Consider the following 18,450-nt stretch of genomic DNA (forward strand, 5'->3'; position numbering starts at 1 on the left):
TGGAGATAGGTTTGGGTATGAAGGATGCTAAAATATTTTTTTTTTTTTAAAGGATTAGGCTAGCTATGATACCAAATAATGCCGGAGTTAAACCCAACCACAATAGGAAAAATAAATATCGTTACCCAAAAATAAATAGAGGTTACAATTAGAGACACTTGAAACTAGGAAATAATAAAGACACAACATGACCCAACTTGGGCTGGGGATGAGAGTGATGGTGCTGCGGTTCAGGGTAGACGGTAAGCAACGGAAGTTGGAGGTGACCAAAAGGGCGGTGGATGGAAGGGTGTGGCTGCAGGTGGGCAGTTGCTGTAAAGGTGGTTAGTTTAAGCAGGTGGGGTTGACAGGGGCTGACAGCAAGTTGTAATGGATGGTATTGGGAGACACCTGGTGGGAGGTGGCCGAGAAGGGCGGCAGCAGTTTAGAGGGGGCTGAAAATGTGGTGGCAGCAGGTAGGGTGCTGGTTGGAGGGGTTTGCGGCAAGTTGGAGTTAATGGGAAGGGGCTGACAGCTAGATGGCAGCGTTGGAAGTGTTGATTGACGCAGGGAAATAGCCGAGAGGCAATTTCCAAGTGTCTGCAGTGACTAGTGTGACAGCGTCAGCGGAGGAGAGGTGGTGGGAAGCAGGGGATCGATGGATACACAGTACCTCGAGATTAGTTACAGTTGGAGCATCTTTTCATCTTCGGATACAATCCTAGAATGAAAACCGGACGCTGATGGCTGTCCTGCAGAAACCTAAAAGAAGAAAACACCCTATAACACCCAAAATAACATATAGATACTATTAGGCAATAAAGAAGGGGTCCACTGCCTTTGGGTGGCAGTTCCAAGCCCTAAGGAGATCGATCAAACCTTCCAGCTTTGAATTGGACTGCTCCATACATCTAGCTCACAATTTCCTGTCGCGTTTGGGCCGGTTCAAAACTTTTGTAGCGTCTGGGTCGAGAGATTCCCCGCATACCTCATTTGCTTGATCGGCCAAAAAATGAACCGACTTCCATCAAGCCTTGGGCGAGAGATGCCCTGCATCACCTCATTTTCTTGATCGTCCAAAAAATGCCCAAGATCGCATACGAAGTACATTATAAAAATGAATTTTCTTATTCCAGATGTTATGAATATTCAATCAATAAGTATGAGAAACAACTCCATAGAGGTTAATCTAATGTTTGACTTGAGCTACAACTGTGCTTCACATGATAACACTGATTCTAATGGTGATCTTGATGTACTTATTGCTTATAAGAAAGGTGTTAGAACTTGCACCGAACATCCAATCATTGAATTTTATTACCTATTATAATTTATTGTTTGGGTTCTTTGGGGCTTCATTGTAAATGAACATCCCAAACAACATTCATGAAGTTATAAAAAATACCTTTATGAAGAGATGTTTATGAGAATCCAAGCATTAGAGAAAGTGCACTTCAAACTTCAGACTCAAGGGAAAGAAAATGCAAATGGCTTCTCAATACTAAATGCAGGGCTGATGAAATCATTGAAAGGTACAAGGCTGGATTAGTTGGGAAGGGATGAGAGACACTATGTATTGCCTCATAGGCTCATACCATGTACTGGCTATCAGGCTCTTAGGTTTATCATTATCCAGAAGAAACTAGATCATATATATGTCCAATGGGTAAAGTTTTTGCAGAATTATACTTTTGTACTCAATCACAAGTCTGATTTTGAGACTAAACCAACAAGCGTTTTATCTAGAGTAGCATGAGTCATTACATATTAATAACTTTAGATTCTTAGCTTTGAAAATCATGGAGAGTTATCTTTTCTGCTTGGACTTATATTTTATATATCATGAGCATAAATCTGTATTTTTTTTTTCAAACCATTTCTGTTGCTACTGGCTTTACTATTTTAATCACAATTGAATCCTCTTTTACAGCATGCTGCAGATGAAAGGATAAGACTTGAAGAGCTACGTAAAAAGGTGAACTCTGCAAAACGAACCCTTCCTACATTCATTGGCATATTTTGTGTTTTTCTTTTTGTTTAAACCATATGATTCTTTATTGAATAGGTTTTACATGGTGAGTTACAGAACAGTACTTACCTTAATCCAGAGCACGAACTGGTATAACTCGAGTTGCTAATGCCTAGCAGTTCTTCTATGTGCTGTAATTATACAGCGGTCTTTAGTTTGCCTCTTTTTGTCTTTAAAATATTGGAGAATTATTGTCTTGGTCAGGTTCTTCCAGAGTTGGGATATCAACTGCTTCAAAAGTATGCAGAGCAGATAAAGAAATGGGGTTGGATCTGCAACATTCACAGTCTGTGTTCAGAGTCGTTTACATGGTTTGTTCTGAGATTTCTGAAGTTATTTTCTTGGAAAATAAAAATAAAATGAAAAGAGATGTAGTTTATTTAATAAAATATCCAGTTATTTAAAACCTTCTTGTATGCGATCTAATGGCATGTATTTTTGTCAAGAAGCCAACTTTAGCATTCTTAGGTTATTATGGATTCTTTATTCTTATTTACCTTTGAGCTTTCTTCTTGCTTGAGACTTTTTAATTCATTTGTTAATTTACGTGTACCAAATGCGCTTCATAGGATTTAAAAAATAATTAGAATTTGAAAGAGCGCAAAATTAATACTTGAAAAATAGAATGAGAAGTGAGAAGAGTGCAACAACAACAACAACAAAAGCAACAATAACAAGCCTTTATCCCAATAAGTAGCCTTGGCTATATGAATCTTTTTTCTCCATTGTGCCCTATTTAGTTTCATATTTTCATTTAATTTTAATAAATTAAGATCATTTTTTATACAACATGCCCAAGTATTTTTAGGTCTTCCTCCACCTTTCTTGAAATATATACGATTACATTTTTTTTTCTTTTTGTGTTATAAATAAAGGTGCGAAGTTTTACATTGATAGGTGAAGAAATAATTTTCATGGAATTAAATAAATCTTAAATTCAATTTTAATTTATGAAATAAAAAAATAACGTAACAAAAGAAATCCATTGTTGCTATGGATTAATGGGTTTTTGTGGATTGAAAACTGTTGTTCATGGATTGCTGTATTATTGTAGATGTTATGGGGCTCCCTCCTCTCACACCTCTTGTCGGCATTGTTTTAATCAACATTAAAAAAAAAAGAAAACAAAAAATGGATTAATCTTTCTCTGCCTAATTGCTCAGCATGCCTCTCTATGTCGATGCCAAACCTGTCTCTCTCCTCTTGATCCTTCATTCTAATGGAGGAGCCACATACGAGTTAAGGGAGAACCGAGCCGAACCGTGGCTTAAGGTAAGGTTAGGGCTAGGTTTATTTTGGGTTATGTTTATATTGAATTGAGTAATGTTAATTATTGTTTATGAATTCAAATATAGAATTAAGAAGTATAAAAGCAAGGGATATTTTGTTGGGATCGAGGAGAGTTGGCGAAACAGGAGATAACTTAAGTGGAAAGTTTTATGTAAAGGACTCGAGTTGAGCAAATTTTAATAAGGTAATGTCGAGCATTTTATTTTAATTTTAAACTTTTTAAACTTTAGGATTTTTGAAAAAGGTAGATAAGTTTTATAAATATGAAAATAGTTTTAATATAAATTTAATTTTTGAAAGTAACATTTTAATTTAAAAATAGATGAGATCAAGTGAGCTCACATTTTGGATAGTTTGAATGACTAAGCACGATACCTCCAGTAATATATTTATCCCGAAAAATAAACATATCACTTGTATTAGGCTCAATCACCTAAACTAATGAATTTGTGACATTCGTTTGGTCTGCGAAATATTTTATATGAGGCTAACAAGTTCCTCTACCTAATATAAGGATTAGATAGAGTTTATTTTACCTGGGTTCCAGGTTCCCTATAGAGGCAAACCCCTATAGTTAATTGCATCTCAAATGATCGGGATCATTCGTGAAAACTCTCGATTAAGATTAGTGGTTTTGCTTCAAGATTTCAAAGTTTAGATTTCCAAAATTGGACATGAGAAAATCAAATAGGAGTGGCTTAAAATAGGAACAATTATTTTAAAGAATCCAAAGGAGCGAAAAATATGGGATATCACAGATCCAGGGGAAACCCTGGTGACTTCCGAACTATTATATTGTTTGACTTTATATCTTTGACATGATGTTATTTAATGTTTTTAATCCTACAATTTATTTAGAATTTATGATTTATATTCGCACGATATTTAATCGTGCAAATGACGTAAAAAGATAGTAGAATTTACACAGTACCGTACAGTAACATCGGAATCCTAAAGTGTTAGGACTTATAATTGCACAACAGGGTTGTGCAAAAACCTAAAGATGATATGTGAGGGTTTATGCTACGCTAGATAAACCTTCTCGAAATTCTATGAGCTGTTATTTAAACTAAGGAAAGTGATTAGTGATGTGAATGTGTTTTGATGTTGTAAATCCATATTGAAGTGGCTCCTCCGTATGTCCACGTCATGCTGCCCACGGTGTTCGATCCAAGTTCTTCGTCGTAGCAACTTCAGGTTTGCTATTAATCCTATGTAATCACTAGGTTTTTTTATACTAAGGCATAGTGTGTATCAAAGTAATAAAACTTGCGGTATAAAAGAAGAGAACAATATACATGCTAGGAGAATAATATAACATGCCAAAAGAACATTATAACATGCTGTGAAATAAAATACTGTAATGTAAATCAAAACTATATATTTGGGAGACTTGTTGCTTCTTTTAGCTAGCTATTATTCACTGTATAAACTAAAGAAACATTGACTGGAAAACTCTAGAAAATCGACAAATAATCCACGAAGGAAAACTCGAGAAAATTGACTAGTAACAATTCAAATAAAACTATCGGAACCTCGAGAAAATCTCGGAGAAAAGACCACGAGCGCTTTGTCCAAAATCCAATAAAACTTACGAAAAATCCGAAAAGAGGGGACCGCAAGCACTCGGGTCGGGGCTAGGCTCAAATAATATATATTTGTACTCGAGGGACGTCAAAGACTACTATTGGTCACCCAGGTGTATAAAAACTGCCACTCCACTAGAAGAATGTCCTACTAAACCTAAATTAGGAGGATACTCCTTAGTCCGGTATCGGTAATCAACAAGTGGACAACCAAGTTATGATACTTTTAAAATTTATATTTTAGCATGCACATATATTTCAAGCATACAAAAGGAAAATTGTATTAATTTTATAGTAAAAAAATATCGTATATGTTCTTATTAATTTGTTTTATCAATTTTTAAAAATGAATAGATGTCCACAAGTCGATCACGTCATCGGACATAGGATCGCCAACATCCTAAGAAGGTACGGATCCCCCACTAGTCTTGTGTTGGTGAATGATATTTTCATCCTATAATTCATCTAGTCCCAGAATTGAGTCATGATGTTGTAGGATGAGATATCATTTTGCTCTATCACCGGCGTGCCTTTGTCATCATCATCCTAAGCCCCAAAACAAAACCGACCTACTTGCGACTTGATGGTTTCATATATAGTAAAAAATTATATATGAGCACCTATGTATCAGACATAAGTACAGAAAATCGATCAAGAAGCAAAGAAAAAAAATAAAAATGAGGATGAGAGAGGAGGAATTGATCCACCCAAAAGATCAAAATAATAAAGGGTGGAGCAACCCTCAAAACTGTGACAAAAAAGATTTGAAAAAGATGGCTCAAGATCCTTGAATCAATTCAGAGGATATCATCTTCTCAAATTTATATAATTGGATCAACCCAAAAATTGTATCCTTTCCAAATTTTGTTTCAAATAGATTGCAATGGGCCCAAAACACTGTTCTCATGGCTCCATCACTTATATGCAATCACACACTCATGCCTGAACCCGAATATAGTATTTATTTTCTCCAAACTTTAATGTTAAATCTCCGAACACTTTTCCAAATGACAATTTTATAGGCTTTCAAATCCAAAATAAGGAGAATAATCCTTTGAAGCAACTTTTAAAATCCTTAAAACTATACCAGTATCCAATCCATTCAATTTCATCCCTTTTTTAGAAGCTTTCCACAATTATACAAATGTAACACCAATTTAGAAAATATACAAGTGTTTACTACCAGGACAAAATGGACTGAATAATGCTCCACAGGCTCACGGGTAACAGCAGGAAGGAGGGCAATGACTCATGGGTAAGGCCAAGAAAGAGAGCAGGGACTCATGAGTAAGGCCAGGAAAGAGAGCAGCTAAGCCTCACAATAAGCCCACAAGTGGAAACCGTGAAATGCACAGCCAAGCTTCAACATGAACTTACAATTTAAGACAGTAAATAGGACAAAGCTCTCAGGCAGGGGCAGTAGAAGAAAGCCAAACCCGAACCAACTTTGTCACAGACCAAAGAACCTCCACAGTAAAGCTCACGGGTAAAGGGCAACAAGAGAAAGGCCTCTTCCCTCTAAGCTCATGGGTAAGGCCAAGAAAAGAGAGAAGCCACCACATATTTAAGCCTGACCCAACCACCTTTAATATAAAAGAATCATAGGAAGAACTCATAGCTAGGATAAAATGAGAAGCAACTTAAATCCCAGCCAACCACAACACAAATTACAATAATAAGGCTCACGGGTAGGGGCAAAGAAGAAGGCCACAAAGACAACAATCACCAAGTAAGACTCACAGCCAAGGCAACAGGAAGGAAACCACCATAGGTATTGCCATTGTATTACCTTTGATATACATAAGAGAGTGAATGGACAGACTATCATAAACTATCCAAACCGAAGCCATTTTCATTGAGTAAGATATAGTAATGAATTGATCAGCTTATTCCAAACATTTTCATATAGAAGTATATATCGAAATCATGAATTTTGGGATGACAAACTTGATTACGAATAAAAATCTCAAAAATGGAACATTATATCCAGAATTTCCAACCCAACCGAACCCAACACAAAGGGACAAGCAACATAAATAGGTGTTCTCGGGAAAGGGCAAGCAATAGAGAATCTTAAAAGAGAAGCTCACGGCTGGGGACAACCAAGGAAATCACCATACCACATTTAATCATAAAAGAGCCACGGGAGAGGGCTCACGACCGAGAACAGTAACAGGAAAGCCACCAACACATAGGGAAGCTCGCAATTAAAAGGCTCAAGGCCTAGAAAAGTAATATAGGGGCCCAAAGCAAGCCATATATTGAGCTAGAAACAACACCTGACCAAGCCAACACAAGGCACAAATTGAGCCCAACGCAGGGGCAAAACTAAAACATTTCAAAGCAAAACCGAGCCCAACACAGGGGCAAACCGAGCCCAGTAAAAAGAACAAAATAGGGAGCCATAGAGAGTAAACCGAGCCAAGCAGGAAAGGGCAAACAGAATTATAATTCCAACCAAAATTGAGTCCAGCAGGTAGAGTCAAAAAATAAAACACGATTTCAGCTCAACTAAAACCAACAAAAGTGGCAAAAACAAATAAACCTCCAAGCCAAACTGAGCCCAGATCTTAGACAAAATCAAGCCCAATATAAGAGCTAAAGAAAAGAATGCAATTTAAGCCAAACCGAGCTCTCCAAAAGGGGAGAAACAGTAGAGAACTTTCAGCTAAGACATAATACTAAAAGGAGCCAAACCGAGCCCACTAAATGGGTCAAAAATAATGTAAAACTTTTAGTTAAATCCAACCTAGAAGAAGCCAAAATCGAGCCCAACAAAGGGGAAAAAAACAGAGAAAATTTTCATCTATAATTTCCACCTAACAGAGCCAAAACCGAGCCATCACATGCTCAAACCGAGCCCAACATAAGGGCAAAAACAGATTTAAAAAAATATTTCCAGCAAAGATCCAACTCCAAAGAGCTAAAACCGAGCCCTTCAAATGGGTTAAAACAGCTAAAAAAAAATATTTCCTCTTGGAGCCTTATATTTTAAAGTATTGTGCCAGCATATGTTTCGAATGGAATCAAATAACAGGAAGCATATAAATATGCATGAATCTTTATAGCCAACACGTCATCAAGCTTTGAAATGAATTCCATCATTTAATTGAATAAAGCTAACAATAATAGAGATTCTTAGAATCAAAACTCAAACCATTATTTCATTTAACATATATTTCAAATAGGCAGTTATCATTTCATGACAATCATAGGAATGTTCCAAATTTCCTTTATCATGCATTTCAAATCAGAAAGTAAGAGAAAGCAGCCATATTACACAGCATCTTATTGATTCAAGGAGCTTTCCAGGATTAGATCTCAAAAGCAGGCATGAACTTTACTTCCACATGTTTTAAAAGAGAAAGAAAATATTTTCAGGTGCAAATACGAGTGATGCAGATTAGAGGAAAGAAGAGAAATATCTCTTAATGCAGACTTAAAGTAAAACTGTAGAACAAATTTAAGAAAACACCTCCTACAGAAAATCTCCTCCAAAAGCTTTAGAAAACAATAACCCACGAATGCTCCACACTCCTAGCGTACGAGATTCTAACTTAGAGAGGATTTCGACAAAGCTTCCCTTTCTAAAAGCTTCAGAGAACAACAATCCACAAATGCTCCACAATCCCAGCACACAAAAACTTGGCCTAGAAAGAATTTCAGCAGAGCCTTCTTCCCTAAAAGCCTCAAACAGTAAAACCACAGCCTCTCTTTTTTTCAAGAAATTTTCAACAACCCAAAAAAATATATTAAGAAGCTTTTTTATAGGCAGAGAAGAGAGGGGGAACCGCCACCTACCGCCGTAAGGTGATCGAATCAAACGACAAGGCAATAATTGTCAGAGTAAAGAAGGAGACGGTAAAACCTCGAGAAGGAGAAGGGTCGGCCAGCTCGGCCTTTACAATTGGAGAGCCGAAGAGTCTAGCGGCCACGCGAAGAAGGGGAAGAGTCGAGGAAGGGGGAGGAGATTGCCGCGTGGATCGCCCACGGAAGCTAGGGCACACGAGGGAGACGAGCCGAGCGTACGACTAAGCTGCAGGTCGAACGACGGATTAAGTGTGAGGGAATAGAGAAAATAGGGTTTAGTATTATAATTTTAATATTATAAGTAATAAAATATATAAAATATTTAATATTTCTTAAAAATAAAATTTGATTCGTACTTTTTATTCGTGCATCAAAACATAACAAAATCAAAACATAACAAAATGTGCATCAAAACATAACAAAATTAATGTCTTTTTTAAGTAATTTCGACGTTCCAAACGCGCTGACGCGGTCCGTTTCGTCATTAGAGGTCATTTTGACGAATTCATCGATTTACGTGTAATTTTGCTCGTGTCGGAAATATGACAATATGAGTGTATTTTCTTACTAAAATTGGTGTCCTGGACACCTTGTCACAATCCATTCTGTCGTCGGAGGTTGTTCGGAGAAGTTCGCATTTTCACCCATCCTTTAAGCTCAATTTAAGTACGATTTTGTGCAACTTTGTGAATTTTGTGCATTTGGTGTGCATGTGTGATGATAAAGTCCTGAAGTGATTTTCGTAGGGCTTGAGATCCTATTAGGAACTTCTCCCTGAGTCTCCACATGATAGTCCTTTACCACTCAACTTTAGGACGATGGTTTTGAGATCATCAATGCGAGACACCACAAGAGAAATAGGAAGTGGCTGGGAGTTCTAAAAATAAAAAGGGTGGGTCCCAATTCTAGTTTTCTAAGATGGTCAATAGGAACTCCTAGGGCTAGATACTAGGATCCTAAGGAAAAGATTAATGACCTCAAAATGAGGTCAACGGGTAAGAGTCTAGATGTTCTATTTGGATGAGATATTTTGTCTAATTAAATAGATGATATAAGTATGATTTAATGAATTTAATTGATAGTTAAAGAAAATTTGATTCAACAAATTAGGGCTTTGGATTGTGCTTTGGGCAAAATATGTAGAATCAAGAAGGAAGTGCAATAAGAAGAAGTGGGGGATTAATCTTGTAAAGTGGTCATTTAAGGCAAACGTGAGCAATTACTTTGATTAATGATTTATTTAGAAGTTGCAATTCAAGCTGATAAAAATATAATTTCATTATTGTATTAAACATAAATTTATGATTTATGATTTCCATTCTGAATGTTTGAAGTTGTCTCACAAATAGGATGAAATTAATTGACATATGAAAACACATTTAAATGATATTAAATTGATATAAAATAATAAGAACATATTCAAGTCAATCAAGATACACTTTTTATGGTATTAACTGTAGAATGCTATTGTTCCCATGCACGAAAAAGAAAATTGTAATAGTAAGTGTGTAACTTCGGGTGTAAAATTTTGAGGATACCAACACACAAACTTTTGAGGGCACCTACAAGTACAACTTTCTAAGGGCATTTTTATGTATGACAGTGATCCTTATATGCTTCCTAAAAGAAAGACAAATGTTACAAATGTAAATATGTAACTTGAAATAGGAAGGGTTAATTTAAAATGAAAGTTTATAATTTGATTAATCAATGAATCACATTTCTTTTGGACATTCATGTATGATATTTGCTATTAGTTTAATGCATAATATTGTAATTCCTCACTAAGTAATAAATTTACTGTTGAAATTAGGTAAAACACTATGTTGATATGACTGACACGAGGGAATCGGTTTACGGAAAGATGCCTACAGATACTAGATATTAGGTTGTTTATTATGCTTTTAGGTTATTATATTATCTAATTCTGAGAAATGTTGAACTATTTTTGCTTATATTATGAAAGATTTGGGTTGTATAAATGTAAAAAGTAGAGTTTAGGTGATAAGTACATAAGAACTGGGTGGTATCTATGTAAATGCCCCTTTTTTAGTGTAAAGCTTTCACGTGAAACAAGAAAGGTTTTTGTTAGTGTTTACCCTTTAGTCCCACATCAGAAAATAATACATTATTATTATTCTTTAAATTGAAAAGTATAACTTAACTGCTTGAGTGCTTAGTACTCCATATGGCCTTTTAGGCTGGAAGAGTGTTTTTACATAATAAATTTGAAAGCTTTATAATATTAAATAATTACTTTTTGAATGTTTTTTCTATTTCGTTTTATGGGAGTGAAATATTAAATTTAATTTGTTAGGTTGGGGCAATGGGGTCACGACGCCTCAGTGCTTTCATTGTGTGGCTCTGCTCATTGTTGAAGTTGATAGTCTAATGAAATGTGGTTGCTTTCTTAAGATTAGTTTTTTAAAGAATAAATGAAATTCTCATTTCTACCTATCAAGACCTCCATGAATATTTGGTAGCCAAAAATCAACATTAAATCAGCAATGTTTGTTGATCAATTTTTTTTCTCCTCTTTGGCAAACAGTTGTCAATTCTTGCCTTTCAAGAATTGAATTTTGTTTTTATTGTTTTGGCAGTGAACAGTCAAAATAATTTGACCATGCTTAAATGGTTTCATCTTAATTCTATAGTTGGTCTGCCATAGTTTTATCTTAAATGCTTTCTTAAGATTAGTTTTTTAAGGAATAAACGAAATTCTCATTTCTACATATCAAGACCTCCATGAATATTTGGTAGCCAAAAATCAACATTAAATCAGCAATGTTTGTTGATCAATTTTTTTTCTCCTCTTTGGCAAACAGTTGTCAATTCTTGCCTTTCAATTATTGAATTCTGTTTTTATTGTTTTGACAGTGAACAGTAAAAATAATTTGACCATGCTTAAATGGTTTCATCTTAATTGTATAGTTGGTCTGTGCCATAGTTTGTCTTTGATTATTTAAATTAGTGACCAAAGAAAAATCATGTATTAATTTGGGCTTGAATCATAGCAAGTATGCTTGTAATGATTTCCATGGATCAGCTAAATTGCAGGTCTAGTTAATTTCATTGTGGGCTATTGGCACCCCAATTATGACTACATTTTCTTCAGTTTGTTGTAAAGCAGGCAATATGTTTGTGTATTCATTATATTGATATCACGACAAATACATGCAATGCTTTATTCCATTCATGAGGATTGTGAGCGAGTCTTTTCTGTTTTTGGAAAATTTGTGTCAGCACAACTCTCTGAGCTCTTTGGTTGGGCCTTTTCATAAATGAGTAAAGTTAAAGATAAATAACCGTTTTTATATGTGAAAACCTTGATAGAAACCTCAGATATATTGGAACCAGGAAACATCACTATGGTCCCTCCAGTTATTCGGTATTTATGTAGAAATTGGAAAAACAAAAGTGCCATTACGAGAATAGCAGGAATTGGTTGCATTCTTATTCTTTTAACAACATTGTTGAAATTTTACAGCGATGTTATATTGAGTTCTGATTTTGTTCCCATGCTTATTTGATTGTAATGAACTCCTTCATTTCAGGAGCACAAATTTTCTAAGGCAACAGAAATGCAGGGCCACTCTTGTTGCTGTGAGTTCTTATTTGTTGCAAAGTCTCTGATTTATAAATTACTGATGTTTCTACTGATCTGTGTTCTTATTGATACCTTTTTTGTAGCTATTTTAACTTTTTAGATTATGCTTCACTTTATTTTTTATTAATGCGTATAGAAGACCTTTTATGCATAGATGATGGGATTACTATTCTCTATCTTTAAATTTATATCAAGTATTTTCTTGTAGGTACCACACATTTTAGGTACTGATTTAACTGGCAAAGATCTTTTAGAATATGTTGAGCAGGTAATTGAATTGCTGATGATCTTTTTTCTAGTTAATTATCTTTATGTATATTATTTTTATTCATTTAGATTATATACGCACTTAATTCCTTTTTGAGCCATTTTTGGGTAAAACAGGGCTCTCTAGGTTTCTTTTCTCTGCTTGCATGTCACCCTATTTGCTTTTATTTGTGTAGGCAACTTATCTGTTGTAACAAATATTTTTAGATCTTTATAACTCCTTACATGCATGCTTTTTGGTATCAGACAAATTTGTTGTTCACTGCCGATTTAGTTATCTTGAAGATTTAAACCAGGTTATTTAACTATTTAGGTTCTTTTCCAAAAAATTGTGTCACAACCCAATCTGAGAATTTGTAAGTATCAAGGTGGGAACTGTCTGTCAAATGTAGGAAAACTATCTAACAGTTATAATTAAAATGAAATTCAAAACACAAATAAGTCATTCTATGTTTTCTTTTCGTTATTCTTTCTTCTTCTTCTTCTTTATATGGTTTTTTTTCTTCTTCCTATGTTTCTCACGCTTTCTCTTTCTCTTGCTCCCTTCGGCTTTCTCTCACTCTTTCTATTTCTCTTGTGTGAAATGAGAGGATAAGATGATGAAAATACATCCTCGTTAAGTTACGACGGGTGTTGCGGGTTTGTTTTACGACACTTGTGAACGTATTAAGTAAATTCTTTTTTTATATTATTAAGTGAATAAAAAGTTTTATAGGCTATTATTAATATCTCCCATCCTTACAAAAATTTCGTCTTGGAAATTTAAAATACAAGAATATATTTCATACTTTAAATGAAAATGTGTGGATATTTTTCTCTCATTTCGGATTCCTTTTCTCAAGTAGCATCTTTTTGAGCTCTTTCTTTCTTAATACATGAACTAAAAGAATTTCTATACTCCTTATTTGCTTCACATCATAATCTATATGATTCTTTCTGTTTTTTTATAAAGGTCACATCAAGTTGAATGTCCATGCGGTTTGTAATATGCTTGCTAGCCTCATCAGTAATACATGTCTGTAGTAAAGAGATATGAAACATATTATGTATCCCATACATATTTGTTGATATTGCAAACTTGTAAGCTACTTTCCCAAATGTCACCCCGATTTCATACCGGGCCAACATATCATGGGCTTAACTTCTCAAAAGTTTCAAATTGCTTAACACCTTTTATTGCTTGAACTTCAAAAAAACAAATTTCTCCACTTCAAATTGAACTGTTTGGTGCTTAGCATCATAATACTTCTCTGCCTATCTTTGACTACTTTCAGTTAGTTACGAATCAACCGAATCCTCTCAGTTGTTTCATCATATAAATCAATGTCAATTATTTTTCTTATCACCAATTTCTGCCCAATAAAGAAGTTTCATGTATTTCCTTTCATATAGGACTTCATACGGAGCCATACTAACATTGGTTTGGAAGTTGTTATTTTAGGCAAATTCTATCAAAGATATGTGCATTTCCGAGATTCCATCAAAATCAATAATTCAAAGTTGAAGCAGGACTTCCAATATTTGGATCGTTCTCTCTGACTGACCGTCTATTTGGGGATGAAAAACTGTACTGAATGTCAGTTGAGTACCCAAAGCTTCTTGAACTTTCCTTTATAGTCTTGATGTGAATCTACTAACTTGATATGAAACAACAAACCTTGGGACTTCATGTAGTATCACAATTTCGTCAACCTAAGTTCTGATCAATTTGTCTACAAAATCTATCTGTCTGATAGACAAGAAATCTTCAAACTTGGTCAGATGATCAATAATCATCAATACAACATCTCAATTTTGGTTTGATATTGGTAGCCTCATCACAAAGTCTATAACAATATCCACCTATTTCCGTTATGGTATAAGCAACGGTTGCAGCAACCCACCAGGCTTCTAATGCTCAGCTTTAATCATCCGACAATTAGGACACTTTGCCACGAACTCTACGATATTGCGCTTAAACCTTGTCCTCTTGGATAAATCTTTAAGCTCCTGATACATCTTATTATTTTCTGGATGTATCATGTATTCTAAATATTATGCCTCACGCATGATTTCTTTTCGTAAATCATTCACATCAAACATGTAAATTCTTTACTTATGCCTCAACAGTTTTAGGGTTTACGATTAGCTTTCACTTGGTCTTATATTTTTTAAAACTATGCATCATTTGGCAATACATCTCTTATTTCATCGTTTGAAGTTGGTTGACTGAGCATCTGATTTAACAGTGCAATAGTGCAAAATTTTTATCATTTGGCATCACTACTAATAATTACAAGCGTTCCATATCTTTATTAGTTCTTCTTGCTATGCACTACCACCTGCCTTCCTGCTTAACGCATCTGTCACAATATTTGCTTTTTCTCGGTGATATTGTATATCCAAATCATAATCTTTAATGAGCTGAAGTCATCAAGCCATTGCTTTTGCCGTCAATTCAGCTCATTCTGTATGAAAATATACTTTAAAGTTTAGTGATCCGTGAATACTTCACACTTAACTCCGTGTAAATAATGTCCCTATTTTTTTAAAGCAAATACCACTGCTGCTAACTCTATTTCATGTGTTGGATAATTTTTTTTCATGATTCTTTGATTTTCCAAAAAATAAGCAGTTCCTTCCAATGTTTCATAAACACACATTCATGTGCTCTTAAAGGCACATCACTATAAATCTAAAAGTCCTCTATCCTAAAGGGGATAGTCAATACTGGAGTTGTCATCAAATAACTTTTCAATTTTTGAAATGTTTTTTTACAGTGATCTGTCCACTCAAATTTCATGACATTCTAAGTCAATTTGAACAAGGCATTATGATCTAAGAGAATCCCTTAACAAACCTTCTGTAATCACGTGTCAGGTTTAGGAAACTCTAAACTTTTGTAATAGTGATTTCTTTAGACCAATCAACAATCGCTTTAACCATGTTCTGGTCCATTGGGATACCTTCACTACTAATGATATGCCCAAGAACACTATGCTCTTTAATCGGAGTTCACACTCTGACAACTTGGTATATAATTGGTTGTTCATTGTTTGTAGAACGATGCAAAAATGATCTGTATGATAAGCTTCATCACTTCATTAGATTAGAATATCGTCAATGAATACAATTATGAATATATATACAATTATAAATATCGTCACTATTTTCTTTTCCATTTTCTTATTCATGGAAGGGAACATTGTATTCTCCTGCTAGTACCATCTAGGGTGACTCCATATGCATGCATATATCATATTTTATTTATTTTCTTGCATTGAACATTTAAAAGAAAAACATGAATTTTTACATTTTTAAAATAAATGTTTAAAAGAGTAAAAACATGTGTAGTTACATTCAATCAGAAACATAGCTATTGTAAAATAAAAACATATTTACCTTCCTGTACATTATTGTCAAATTATTCCTTTTCTCAAATTAATGTAGTCCTTTTTGTGAACTTATAATAACTCATTAGGTATAATTAGCTTCTAATAACACATTAGACGAACACACAACAAGCAAAAAAGCGGTCTTCTCTTTTCTTCAGCTAGTGCACGATGTCGCTTTCCCCGCACACAATCAGTGACTTCCTTACTTCCCTATTTTCTTATTCTTATCTTTCTCCTTTTTGTCTCCCAAAACCTTAAGACTTTCTTTTGTCCACTAGCAATCTCACCGTTTCCTCTCTGGTTATTTCTTCGCTTCATATGATGTTTGGAAAGGGACTACATTGCTCTATGATTAGGCAAAGGCTAAAATTTCAACAGATAAGAGTTATTCGTGGCTTTGATTGAAGACATACAATAATTAATATAAAGTTTTGAGTAGGCTTCTATATGATGTTTGGTTATCTTTGTTTTTTATATTCTTTATGAATTATTGTTTTTATGAAAATTGATTAAACCTGCCTCCCTATAGTTTTCATGCTGCAGATTAAAATCAATGATGCAGCCTTAGTATGATTATCAGAGAGGAGAATAAATTAAAATTGGGAGAAGAATGATTATTCTTTAAATATGAGAAAATTCTATTTTTCTCTCTCTTCAAATTTGGAGAGGGGGGTGGGGGGCGCATTTACCTCTGTATTTTTTGAGTGATTCCTTTCCTCTAATGATGTGGTCCTTAATGGCTTCTTTTGCTGTTTGTTTTTTTTTTTCATCTATTAATAGTTGGTTGAAACGGATGGTTCATCCATGATTCCTCCAGCAGTGCTTCGTATACTAAATTTTAAAGCCTGCAGAGGTATGTAATTGTCCCAACTTTCAGAAGGGAATAAGTTTTTTTGAATATGGAACAATTATTTAATCTGGAGCTGTGTCTGTGCTATAAAGGTGCCATAATGTTTGGAGATGCATTGCTGCCTTCAGAATGTTCCCTCATTGTAGAAGAGCTAAAAGCAACTTCATTGTGCTTCCAGGTTTGATTCTTCTAGTTGAAAAGCTAGAAAATACTAAACTTTTCTTTCAGAATTTTTATCAAACAATATAAGGAATTTATGTTTATTTTTATAACTGAATGATGCTATACTCTCTAAATAAAGCTATACTCAAAGTGAGGCCACATATTATAGCTTATATAATTCATATTTTAGTTGTTATTGCTATAAAATATGAATTAATTTAATGATCTTTACATGTTCTCATATACGAGTTGACTGCCATTTGTGATGTAAATAAGTGAAACTCCTTATATCAGAGTCAAAGGATCTTTTATCTTATTGGGTCAAAACTGAGGTTTGTCTTGGACTAACAGGCCTTTTATTAGATAACGTCTTATATCAAGGCTGAGCCTTGATATCTGATGAACCCTTATATCTAAAATAAATTTCTTATATTTGAGTCAATTATCTCATATCTTAAAAATTTTAATAATTAGATCCACTTCAATTATATATATATGTTTGGGTAATTTAGCATTATTATCTACAATTGAATATTGGTGCATTTACCACCCAATTTCTATGTATGTTTTTACGTATCTAACACTTAAACTTTGTTTTTTTACATTCTTACCATCCAAATCTTTCATATCACACAAAAGTGCCACCCCTTTATTTTTTAAAAAGAGAAATACATCTTTTCATGCCCAAGGGAGGTGGTATGTATGCAAAATTTAAATTTCAGGTGTTAGATACATAGGAAATGAGTAGTATTTACGTAAATCTTCCTTGAATATTTCCTAAACTCACTATGATTCCATTTGTGCTGCTAGTGTGCTCATGGTCGACCAACCACTGTTCCTCTTCTTAATATATCAGCACTACATGAACAGTTATCCAGGCTTGACATCCCGATAGCTGAGCAGTGCTCAGATTCGTGGCATGGGTTGCGCCGTCACACACTGAGCATCAAACGTGCATGCCAAAGATTAGAGTCGTGTAAAAGGTTTCTCCATTGATTATCATGTGTGTTATGGAAGGTATTCTCTCTTCAATGTACTAATTGTATATGTGGATGATGTACCTTATGCAACTCATCTGTAGCTCCCATTCTTTGATGACATGATCCATGGAAAATAAACATACAGTTTATATAGTTCCCTTTTTCTGAGAATAAATATCACTTCTGGACAATTGAGGTGCTGTAATTAGAAGTATCAGTGGTTTTCTTTCTCATGGATAAACATATATTTTGCATGGTGGGTAACTTATCCATGCTAAACTTTCTTTTTCTACCATATGTAACCAGGTTTTTAATTATTTAATGCCCGAGTATGAAACTTTCCCCCTACAATCAGAAGCAAATCTTCAACATAGCACTGAAATTCATGGCAATACAGGGAATAACAATAAAATTCGTGCAATTTAGCAATTTGATTGGATTTCATTTCACCAAATTAGGCTTTGTAGAATCTAAATTATTATTGTGAAAACATGGAGAGAAAGAATAAAGGAAATC

The 18,450-nt window shown here is 34.4% G+C and overlaps 1 protein-coding gene across 1 annotated transcript in view; it reads left to right on the top strand.

Moving 5' to 3' along the window:
- The window catches only part of LOC110031496 (DNA mismatch repair protein MLH3-like), a 108,347-nt gene extending 90,220 nt beyond the window's left edge, over positions 1–18,127 (top strand). Inside the window, exons 19-26 of the mRNA XM_020734719.1 lie at positions 1,910–1,954; positions 2,045–2,098; positions 2,213–2,319; positions 12,249–12,297; positions 12,510–12,569; positions 16,723–16,795; positions 16,885–16,970; positions 17,765–18,127. Of these exons, the coding sequence (XP_020590378.1) occupies positions 1,910–1,954; positions 2,045–2,098; positions 2,213–2,319; positions 12,249–12,297; positions 12,510–12,569; positions 16,723–16,795; positions 16,885–16,970; positions 17,765–17,950 (660 nt within the window). The 3' untranslated portion in view covers positions 17,951–18,127. The remainder of the gene's footprint in view (positions 1–1,909; positions 1,955–2,044; positions 2,099–2,212; positions 2,320–12,248; positions 12,298–12,509; positions 12,570–16,722; positions 16,796–16,884; positions 16,971–17,764) is intronic.
- The last annotated feature ends 323 nt before the right edge of the window (positions 18,128–18,450 follow it).

The sequence above is a fragment of the Phalaenopsis equestris genome, unplaced genomic scaffold (assembly GCF_001263595.1).
Source record: "Phalaenopsis equestris unplaced genomic scaffold, ASM126359v1 Scaffold000834, whole genome shotgun sequence".
Lineage (NCBI taxonomy): Eukaryota > Viridiplantae > Streptophyta > Magnoliopsida > Asparagales > Orchidaceae > Phalaenopsis > Phalaenopsis equestris.